Source organism: Lethenteron reissneri, chromosome 49 (assembly GCF_015708825.2).
Source record: "Lethenteron reissneri isolate LAM-NWPU_2019-01 chromosome 49, ASM1570882v1, whole genome shotgun sequence".
NCBI lineage: Eukaryota > Metazoa > Chordata > Hyperoartia > Petromyzontiformes > Petromyzontidae > Lethenteron > Lethenteron reissneri.
Window position 1 is genome coordinate 7,156,368 of NC_083827.1, and position 12,234 is coordinate 7,168,601.

A 12,234-nucleotide genomic window follows, 5' to 3' on the forward strand; every position below is an offset into this window, starting at 1 on the left:
GAACGATGTCAGCTTCACACAGACACAGACACCCACACAGACACACTTACACACAGACACAGAGACCCACACAGACACAGACACACAGACACCCACAGACACCCACACAGACACACACACACAGACACCCACACAGACACACACACAAACACACACAGACACCCACACAGACACACACACACAGACACCCACACAGACACACACAGACACCCACACAGACACACACACACAGACACACAAACACACACAGACACCCACACAGACACACAGACACACACAGACACCCACACACACACAGACACCCACACAGACACAGACACCCACACAGACACACAAACACACACAGACACCCACACAGACACACACACAGACACACACAGACACCCACACAGACACACAGACACACAAACACCCACACAGACACACACAGACACACACACAGACACACACACACAGACACCCACACAAACACACACACACACAGACACAGACACCCACACAGACACACACACAGACACACACAGACACACAAACACACACAGACACCCACACAGACACACACACACAGACACACACAGACACCCACACACACACAGACACCCACACAGACACACACAGACACCTACACAGACACATACAGACACCCACACACACACAGACACACACAGACACACACACAGACACACACAGACACCCACACAGACACACAAACACACACAGACACCCACACAGACACACACACACAGACACACACAGACACCTACACACACACAGACACCCACACAGACACACACAGACACCCACACAGACACATACAGACACCCACACACACACAGACACACACAGACACACACACAGACACACACAGACACCCACACAGACACACAAACACACACAGACACCCACACAGACACACACACACAGACACACACAGACACCCACACACACACAGACACCCACACAGACACACACAGACACCCACACAGACACATACAGACACCCACACACACACAGAGACACACACAGACACACACACACCCACACAGACACACACAGACCATAAACCTCGGCTCGGCACGTCCGAGACCTCCACGGACGCTCTGACCTACGATGGGAATGGCGCGCATTCAGAGCGCCATGGGTCGTATCTGAGCGTGTCTCCGCGTGTCTCTACGTGTGTCTCCGTGTGTGTCTCCACGTGTGTCTCTGCCTGTCCCCGTGTGTTTCCGCGTGTCTCCGCGTGTCCCCGTGTGTCTCCGTGTGTCTCTGTGTGGCTCCGTGTGTCTCCGCCTGTGTCTCCGTGTGTCTCCGTGTGTGTGTGACCGCGTGTCCCCGTGTGTCTCCACGTGTGTCTCCGTGTGTGTGTGACCGCGTGTCCCCGTGTGTCTCCACGTGTGTCTCCGCCTGTCCCCGTGTGTCCCCGGGTGTCTTTCCGCGTGTCTCCACGTGTGTCTCCGTGTGTCTCCGTGTGTGTCTCCGCCTGTCCCCGTGTGTCTCCACGTGTGTCTTCACGCGTGTCTCCGTGTGTGTCTCCGCCTGTCCCCGTGTGTCTCCACGTGTGTCTCCGCGTGTGTCTCCGCACGTGTCTCCGCGTGGCTACGTGGCCAGTGGCTCTACCGCCCAGTTGTGGTTGGGTGCGTGTGCTCTGTGCCGCAGTCTCGTAAGGGATCGGGAGCCAAGTTAGACTCCTGGTCAAGATCAGGGTGCCGTGGTGGCGAGATGTTAACATCCTCGCCTGGTATACAGGAGGTCGTGGGTTCGATCCCGACCATGGCGCCTGCTGCATATTTGGAATTTGAATGTCTTTCTCTCTCTCTCTCTCCACGTGGTCGCGTTTATCCCTCAACATTTAGAATCAACATCACGCGTTTAGAGTCTGTTTGGTTGCTATAAATGGGCACTTTGTTGAGCTAGCGTTCGTGACAGTCATGTAGCTTCTGAAAAAGAGCAATATGTAGCTCAATGGGCCGTATCTGGAATTATTTTCAGAAGTTAAATAGTGAGATATTCATCACAGATGTCCATGGATTATGACAGCGACTGCCGACCTAAATTAAACAAAAATGTTTGGTGATCACCGAATCAGGGAAGAGACTGGTAACGAAATGGGAGCCAACGGCCCTGAGAACAACGGCGTGCAGGCGGGCAGGAACGTTCCTGTGCTGAGATGGAGCGATGAAAATGAGTTGATGGATTGATGATGGGTCGTTGGAAATCGGCGAGAATTTGCAGGATAAACCGGGTCTCGTGACCATCCTATAGATAGACCACGTCTCACTGTGTGAATTATGATGATGATAATGACGCTGGTGATTAGGTAATTCATGGCTCCTCTATCTGGGGAATAAATGCAACCCGCCAATTAAGAGACATGTTTGTCCGTTCTTGATTTATATATCTGTTAATAATACTACTTAAAAAAATAATAATCCATTTATTGCTACTACTATGACGACGAGTCTTGCGTTATTTTCGGAACTCGCGGATGCGGCTGCATTATTAACGCGGCTGCATTATTGATGCGAACACAGTCGAGATCATTGCAAAGTTTAGACGTCAGCCTCGCGGCGCTGCTGACTCGAGGGTTGTCTGTCTGTCTGTCGGCCTCGCTCGCTCGCTCGTTCGCTCGTACACGCACCGCCACACACAAAGACAAAGATCCCCCAGGTAGCGTTTAACAGACCGTAGGAGGCACGCGCCGTTCGTGAGCAGCGCCTGTGAAGGTTGGCACGGCACACGAGGGGGGTGGGTGGGTGGCCAGCACCACGCCCGGCCACCTTTGTCTCCCCAGTGGCGATGTTTTACACATTGTGTCACGTGCCTCTTTTAATGCTGAGTCGACCGAGGGGGGAATCCCAGGACCGGTTCGGATAATAATAATAATAATTCTCACTGATGGTGCCGGCCGTGTGCAGGGATCGAACTAGGATCTTCGGGTTTCGCTCCGGCCACAAAAGACAACAATCCACCGTGTATAGCCTTAACGAACTGTAGGGGCAAGTGCTGTTAGCGAGTGTCACCTATGAAGGCCGGCACGGCACACGAGGGGCTGGATGGCCAGAACCACGCCCGAATACATTTGTCTCCTTAGCGGCACAATGTTTACACACCGCACCAGCTACTAATTTGAGGCTGAATCGACCTAGGGGAGGCCCAGGACCGGTTCGAATATTCATCACTGGTGGCGTCGGCCGTGGGCGCGAATCGAACTCGCGTGGCCGGGTTTGGTAGCGCGGCGCGTTAACCACTACAAAGATCCCCCGTATAGCCTTAACAGACTGTAGGGGCAAGTGCTGTTAGCGAGCACCTAACCGCTACACCCCCCACCCCCCCCACACACACGTACACCACGGACCCTATGTACAGTGTTGCTTTGAGTGAGATGAGATCCATGGACAGCGCCTGCACGTGCGTGACAAACGTACGTTGCAATGCTGGATCCGACCAGCTCCACAATTCGCTGTCCGCGGTGCTGAGTTCATTTCAATGAAATAATACCAAAGACAAAGATCCCCCGTGTAAAAATTCACGGGATGTAGGGACAAGCGCCGTCATAGCGAGTGAGCAGCCGAATAAGGCCGACACGGCGCACGATGGGTTGGGTGGCCAGCACCACGCCCGGCCGCCTTTGTCTCCCGAGTGCTGATGGTTTACACTCCACTTCAGCTACTCATTTGTGGCTGAGCCGACCTACGAGAGGCCCAAAGAATGTCCACTGTTATTGGTCGTGCAGAGGGAATAGCTCTCGGGGCCCCCCTGTTCGTAGCGCATTGCACAAAACCACTGCACCACAACTCCCCATTTAAATCACACACCGGCACACACACACACACAGGCACACATGAACGCACACACAAACACACACACGCGCGCGCGCGCGGCGTTAATATTTAAATTCTGCGGCATTTCAAACTCGGGGCGTTGTGTGTATGGGGTGGGGGTAAGTTTGGAGACACGGACCATGAATACGCCCCACCCCTAACCTCTCTACCCCCCCCCTCCTCTATGCCCCCCACCCACGCTCACTCCTCCCGCACCCCCAACACGTTCACCCCCTGCGGTGATTGCTCGTCGACTTGCCGAGCCGCGTCATCATTTTACCCTGGCCACAGCAATCAGCTGCGCTCACGTGACCTCTTCTTGCTGCCACTAGAGGCGCTACGATTCACCGGCGGGTCTTTTATTTTATTCTTCTTCACGAAGCGAGCGGTCTGCACGCACCCGTGCCCCTCTCTCCAGCAAATTCAGCCAGCCAGCCAGCTAAACTCGTGTTTTGTAATATAGTTATGATACGTAATGCCTTGGCAGTGGTACACAATGCGACATCACCACACTTACTCGAACAGTGACCGTCAATACCAACACCGTGTTCACGCGTGCGTGCGTGTGTGTGTGTCCTTAAACGTGCAATAATATAAAATAAATTAATTTTCGAACGATGGCACCTTTCTTCAGAGCACGCGACGGAGGGTCCCACAATCGGGTGCGGAATTTCCTTTTGGCGTCTATCAAATCGGTCCTCGGAAATTTATTCGAGACTCCGAATCGCGACGTTTTTTGTTTTGTTACCATCGAGTCGAAATCGGTGGAGGAAATGGGGAGTTTGAGGAGGAGGTTGGGTGCTGTTTGTTACTGGCCGCTTGACGGTTTTTTGTTGTTGTTGTCGTCCCGACTTTTATGCCTGTGTTCAGCAAAGTTGTATTCACCGTTTAAAAAAAACTAATCACAATTTATAACAATCTTTACATTTTAATTTAAACCGGTTATTGGGCGAAACTGCAGTGGTGGCAGTGGAGAGCAAGCAATGTGCTACGGAGAAGGACCATTGCCCGAAACGTTGCCTATTATATGTTTTTATATATTATATAATCTTCTTGGTTCTTTCGGTAAAGTCACGTAGAATGGAAATAATAAAATAATAAAAATAAAACATAAAATAATTCTCACGACGTTTCGGCCACAACGCAAGCAGCCGTCCTCAGACTCTGTGTACTCGACAGACCTGCTCTCCACCTGAGGACGGCTGCTTGCGTTGTGGCCGAAACGTCGTGAGAATTATTTTATTATGTTTTATTTTTATTATTTTATTATTTCCCTTCTACGTGACTTTACCGAAAGAATCAAAAAGATGAATCCCTGCAGTCACGAAAGCTTTAAATCGAAATATTATATAATCGTTATACGTATATATTCACCTTTAAGGCCACACTTTATATCTGTTGTTGTTATGATTTGTTATCGATATATTTATTAACGTGATAAACACACGGCGCGTTGAGTACTTCGAATGCGCTTTCTAAATGCTGCGTATTATTACAGCGATAATTTTATGAAATCACAAAAATATTTAAAGCCTCAACTTCGCCGTCTCTCCCGTTTGCACCGCTCCTTGCCCCGCTGTTCGTTGCCAGGAGCAGTTGAGATGTCGCGTGCGCGTAATAATTTGCATGCAATTTGCGTTCATTGTAAATAATTAATTCTTAAGCACATGCTTAAATTCGCGCATCAATTTAGTGTGCAATGAGGCGGCGGAGACTACATTTGGTGGCTGGTGATGGTGGTTGTGATTACCACCGCATGACCAAGCAGCTTCTGTTCGGCCGGATAGAGAGAGGGGGGGGGGGGGGCGAGGGCTAATTGTGCACGGCACTGGGCCAGAGAAGATCATTAGCTGATGCGGTACAGGAGAATGTGGAGCTGAGTGGATGAGCCGATGGCTGGTACCGGTGGTGTCGAGATCGGCCTCTGTGGAGGCGGAGGCTCGCGAGGAACGCTACTGGGCAGTTGGAGGCAGTCGTCCTCCAGCAACAGCGGAGGGTGGAGAAGCGACGCTCACAACAACGAGCAGTGGCGACCGGGGGGTTAAAACGCAGCGGGCTGGCACAGCGGGGAGCAGAGGTGGTGCGTATGCCAGTGGTCATCTCAGTCAGTAAAACCCACGGCACCTGGGTCTGTCCCGTGACCTGTAGCGAGCACGCAGCCTGGCACAGACGCTGTGGCGACGTCACTGCCACTTAGTGGCGAACGGCGGTCGTCGCTGTTGTGATTGTGGTGGTGGTGGTGTGATGTTGATGTCCGTTCTCGACAGCTTTGAGGTGGTCTGGAGATGGATGTGCAGGAAGTGGGATCGTGAATCCGTCTGTGCGGAGTTGTCTCGGATTCATAAACCTCGCGCGCGTTTGTCTGCTGGGGATTTTGCTCCGGGATTCTCGGATTTTTCCTCCACCACACGAAGCCAAACTCTCATCACTCAGGGAATGCATGGCCCACACATCCCACTGTAGCAGCACCCTCCTGGGCAATGCATCAGAATGTGCATTTATTCTGGGGGAATCAGATGAGCGATGAAGCCATTTTCTCACAGATGTCCACTCGGGGCACGGGGTAAGAACTTCCCTTCTACGTGACTTTACCGAAAGAACCAAGAAGAAGAAGAATAAAACATATAGATCGTAGTGCAAAGTACAGGGAAGGTAAACAAATCCCACAAAACACATACGAATTAAACTAAACCATCCCCATCCTACCAGGCAAAGCCCACTTCGGTCTTAAACAATTTTTTATAAGCGACCTGCCCACACATTATAGCTCCTGGGACTCAGTGAGGCTATCCTGGGGAACTAAATATGCACGTTTATAAAATAACGTATTATCGTACACTCTGTCACGTGGGAATATGTATACACAAATACAGCGTTGGGGGATGGTGGATCACGCAGGGATGGGAGTACAGTATCTCAGGTTCTAGTTTTAAGGGTTATTGTGACACAGGTGGTGATGATCCTGATGCTGCTGCTGATGGTGATGATGTTGCTGATGGCGATGCTGCTGCTGCTGCTACTAATGATGATGGCGAACTGCTGCTGTTGCTGTTGATTGTGGCCTTACTATATGTATGTTGAACTTCGTTCGCACCGCACGTAGCCAACCGCGTTAATCGGAGGTGCGATGATGATATTGCTGCTGCTGATGATGCTGCTGATGATGATATTGCTGCTGATGATGATATTTTAGCTGATGATGATGATATTGAACGACTATCATTCCTGTTGTTGCTGCCTGCTGCTTCTGCTGCTGCTAGTGCCACCGCTGTTGCTGATGGTGATTCTGATGGCGACGCTGATCATTATTCTCGCTCTCGCTCCCCCCAACCGACAGTGAATTCCACGTCCGTCAAATTCAAAGCTTCCCACAAGTCCGCCTGCTCGTCAGCAGCCGCAGGTCCTCGTTCTCCTCTACCACCACCAAGATCATCATCATCATCATCATCACTACCGCCGCCTTGTCACCAGTTGCCCGTATTGGAGGACGACGTATCTGGCTACAAGAGAGATGCGTTCGCCCGGGTTCGACGTCCCGCTTCTCGGGGGAGCTGTCATTCTCCTCGTCGTCGTCGCCCTAGCCCCTCTCCAGCCAGCGACCGCAGCCTGGCAGGCGATCCAGCCAGGTCAAGGCCAGGCTCAGGGTCAAGGGCATGACTTGGGGCTGGCTCGGAGGAGCAAGCGGAGCTGGGTGTGGAATCAGTTCTTCGTGGTGGAAGAATTTAAAATGCCCGAGCCTTTCAAGATCGGCAAGGTGAGTCTGTGTGAGTGCGAGATGTTAACTACCTCACCCGGTATGCAGGAGACCGTGGGTTCTATTCCGACCCTGACGCCTGCTGTATATTTGCAGTTTGCATGTGAGTCTCTCTGCACGTGGTCGCGTGGATTTTTGCTCTGGTCCCTCTGTTTTGTTCATTCCTTCCGTCCACATTTAGAATCAAAGTGCTTTTGACTCTGGGCGGGGTTGATAACTGGCTGGGGCGTCTTCTTGGTTCTTTCGGTAAAGTCACGTAGAAGGGAAATAATAATATAATCAAAATTAAACAATAATATAATATAATAAAATAATATAATAATGGCTGGGACGTGTCTAGCGGGCAGGGCTGAACCCACGTGTCCTGGTTGAGCCTCCAAGCAAAAAAAGCCCAAAGCTTTGCCCCTTCACGACTCCTACTTGTCGAATGTCAAGAAACGTGACACAACCTCTCTCTCTCGCTCTCTCTCTGCTCCACCCCCTCCCCCCACCCCGGCCCCTCCCCTCAGCTCCACTCTGACCAGGACCCTGGCGACGGATCAGTTCTCTACCTGCTCACGGGGGAGGGAGCAGAGTCCCTCTTCACAATCGACGAGCACACGGGCGACATCCGAGTGTCCCAGGCTCTGGACCGAGAACAACAGTCGCTCTACACCTTGCTTGCGCAGGTAGAGGAGGGGCGGGGGTGGGTGGGGGGGGGAGAGGTGGGGGGGGAGAGGTGGGGGGGGGAGAGGTGGGGGGGAGAGAGGTGGGGGGGAGGTGGGGAGGGAGGGAGATGTGAGGCAAAGGGGTGGAGGGGTAAGAGAGAGAGAGAGAGGATATGAACAAGGAAGGAGGGAGCAATGGGTGAAGTGAAGGAGGGAGGGAATTAGTGGAGGGAGGGAGTGGAGGGAGGGAGTCAAGGTGAGGGAAGGAGGTGGGGGTAGAGGGGTGGGGGGGGAGTAGGAAACGGGGGGTGGAAGGGGAGGTGGGTGGGGGGTGGGAGAGAGGTGGGGGGAAGGTGGGGAGAGAGGGAATACGTGGAGGGAGGGAGAGAGTGGAGGGAGGGAGTCAAGGTGAGGGATGGAGGAGGAGGGGGGGGGTAGGGGGGGGGGGGGAGTAGGAAACGGGGGGGTGGAGGGGAGGGTGGGTGGGGGTAGTCCCGGGTGACAATCCCGAACCAATCATCCCTTCCCCAGCAGCCCCAGGGGCAGCACTTTCTCACGCGTCCTGCTGCTACACAGAGGAGCGTTCGTCACATGACAGCCAAAACCGATATTTTTAATCCTCACGTCTGGAATTTAGCCAAAACGAAGTGCAGTGCCTACATTTAATATGACAGGGGTTGTTTTCGTATGCCTGTGTGCAGTGGTTGTGATGCGATTCTATATAGTTCTCTCTGTGTGAGTCTATTTGTGTCTATGTAAATGTGTGTGAGTCTGCGGTTTCTGCTTGAGTCTACGGGTCTCTATGTTGTCTATGGGTCTCTATGTAATCTATGGATCGCTATGTGAGTCTTTGGGTATATCAGTGAATCTATGGTCCTCTATGTGAGTCTATGGTTTTCTAAGTGCCTCTATGGGTCCCTGAGTCTCTTTGTGAATCTATGGGTATCTGTGTGAGTCTATGGGTCTCTCTGTGAGTCTATGGGTCGTTGTATGAGTCTAAGAGTCTCTGTGTGAGTCTATGGATCTCTCTGTGAGTCTATGGGTCTCTGTGTGAGTCTATGACTCTCTGTTTGAGTTTATGGGTCTCTATGTGAGTCTATAGGTCTCTATGTGAGTCTATGGGCCTATGTGTGAGTCTGTGGGTCTCTATGATATTCACTGGTGACCGGGCTTAGGCCATCAACTCGCTATACTAAGAGACCCACGCGCAAACGCTGCGGTTGTGGCCGAGACCTCGAATGGAACCAAGGCTTTTCAGCGGCGTCGGATTCTTGTCTCTTTCCTCCGGGCTGCCACGCTCCCACCCACCTCCTCCTGTGAAAGACGGACATCCTCCGCCATGGTTACGACGTCCCCGCGTTGGTTGGCGTGGTTGTCTCGGAGATGCGATGTGGCAGCCTCACGAGCGATGTGGTTCACTCTAGAGTGACGTGGTTGTGACGTGGTTGTGACGTGGTTGTGACGTGGTTGTGACGTGGCTGTGACGTGGTTGTGACGTGGTTGTGACGTGGTTGTGACGTGGTTGTGACGTGGCTGTGACGTGGTTGTGACGTGGTTGTGACGTGGTGCAAGGTGGTGGACGCGGTGACCAGACAGCCCCTGGAGCCGCCCACGCAGTTCGTGGTCAAAGTTCAGGACATCAACGACAACGAGCCGCGCTTCCCCGACGAGCCGTACCACGCCAGCGTGCCTGAGATGTCTCCCATCGGTGAGTCGCCGCTCACCACCACTCACCACCACTCACCACCCACCACCCACCGTCCGTTGGCCTTTCCTCCCCCCTCACCTCCCATCAGCGCGGTTGGCTACGTGTGGTGTGAAAGAAGTTCAACATGCAATCATGCACACCGCGCACCACACTCTCGGACCAACATTCGTTTGAATTTTGTCCAACGTTGGACGAATGTCGGGCCAACGTTGCGACAACCACATTCCCAACGTTGCCCCAGCGTCGGCGTGTTCGCCTGGTTTATCCGTGCGCATGATATTGAAACGCGTCTCTGCGGCTCCGTGGAGCAGTTCAGGTCGGGGCGGAATAAACGGAGTGAGAGACGTCCGCGCGGGCTCGCGTTTTTGAGGGAGGCAAATAAATAAATAAAGAAAAAGGGACATTTTTAATTCGGCGGAGTGAAATATTTTGGGCGGAATAAATTTCGGCCGAGAGCGGCGGTGGGTGATGATGAATGCCCGGGTTCCGTGCTGGGGCTGCATTGCTGGATTCAGAGCGAGCATGGAAAATCGGAGAGATTATGCGTGATTGAGATGAGCTCAAGTGGGGAGTGTCAGTGGAGGTGATGGAGTGAGTGAGGGTTGAGGCACGTGCGGAGGATGTGGCGGCGGTGGTGGCGGCGGTGGTGGCGGTGTGGGGGAGCGGTGGCGGCAGCGGTTTGCACGCTGCGCTACGAACCCTGCGAGCCGAGTTCGACTCCTGCTCGCAGCCAACGCCGGTGACGATTATCTGAACCAGTCCTGGGCCTCTCCCGCTAGGTCGACTCAACCTCGAATGAGTACCTGTGAGGTGTGTGAACATCGCCACTAGGGAGACAAAGGCGGCCGGGGGTGGGTGGTGTTGGCGACCCCACCCCCGTTGTGTGTCGTGCCGGCCTTCATAGGTGCTCAGTCTGTTAAAGGCTATACGGGGATCTTTGTCTTGAACAGGCTGTTGGGACACGTTCTGTTAGGAAGCACCTATGAAGGCCGGCACGGCACAGGAGGGGAAGGGTGGCCAGCGACACACCCGGCCGCCTTTGTCTCCCTAATGGGTAATGTTTACTACACATCGGACTAGCTATGAATTTTGATGCTGAGTCTACCTAGGGGAGGCTCGGGATGGTTCAGATAATCGTCACGAATGTTGGCCCTTAGCGGGAATCGAACTCCAGACGCCGGGTTCGTAGCGGAGCGCGCTAACCGCTGCACTTCCGCTCCCCTCTTTTGCAATCACCACCCCCACCACCACATTTAAGGCTGATTCGACCAGTGGGAGCCTGAGGACTGTTTCAGACATTCTCCAATCAACATCGAAAACCATGAGCGGGAATCAAACTCAGGTGGCCAGGCTTCGTAGCGCAGTGCGCTAACCACTGCGCTACTGCTCCCCCCACTCTCCCCCCGCCCCCCCCTCCCCCAGCCTCACCCCTCCCCCCAGACAATTCACAAATCCATACCCTGCTCCGTTTATTTATTTACCGTTGCGTTCAATTAATAACATTTGTGTCGTTACGGGCCCGGAGATGATTGAGCGGAGACATTCACGGGTCCCCACTCTGGGTGTGGGCGGCGATGCTAAATTGTATAACTAAACGTTCGTCCAAAGTTCGTCCATCGTTCGTCCAACGTTGGAATAACGTTCGCCCAACGTTGGTACACTGGAAAGACAAAGGCGTCCGGGTGTGGTTCTAGCCACCCACCCGCCAATGTCGGGTGCCGAGCCGGCCTTCGTAGGTGCTCGCTAGCAGCGCTTGCCCCAACGGTCTGTTAAAGGCACTAGGGGGATATTTGTCTTTGTAACAACAGCAATGATGATAGCGACTGATTTTATTTATTCGGCAAACCCTCGCCGAGTCTCAAGACGATCGTTTCAGGAGGGTCCCTCCACATCGTCAATTCTACCAATCAGTATTTGGCTCCACGATCGTCTCTCTAAAGCAGCTCAAGCCTCCCGTAAACCACGTGGCTTGTGTGACCCCCCCCCCCCCCCACACTCTGAAACCCCTCCCCTCCCTCTCTCCGCCCACGGTGAGAACAGACGCTGTTCCACGCAGCAGCCTCTTCCTCCTCCCTCTCCGCATCTCTCCCGACCCCTTTCGCTCTTCCGCGTCTCCGTTCACTTTCCACCCTCTCCGTCTGATTCATCATCTTTCTCTCGTCTGCTCTATGCACGTTGGACTTCTTTCGCACCGCACCTTGGCCAATCCTTATACCCTTCCCCCGGTCCTCTCCATCTCTCTATGAACCACTGCTATTGATTCTGGCCAGCGCCACAGCCCGCTGATTTCGTCTCTCCACTCCT

The 12,234-nt window shown here is 53.2% G+C and overlaps 1 protein-coding gene across 1 annotated transcript in view; it reads left to right on the forward strand.

The window, feature by feature from the left end:
• Positions 1–12,234, forward strand: part of LOC133354865 (cadherin-7-like) — a 71,491-nt gene that overhangs the window by 26,690 nt on the left and 32,567 nt on the right. The window contains 3 exon segments of the mRNA XM_061572017.1: positions 7,159–7,575; positions 8,085–8,243; positions 9,795–9,930. Of these exon segments, the coding sequence (XP_061428001.1) occupies positions 7,333–7,575; positions 8,085–8,243; positions 9,795–9,930 (538 nt within the window). The 5' untranslated portion in view covers positions 7,159–7,332.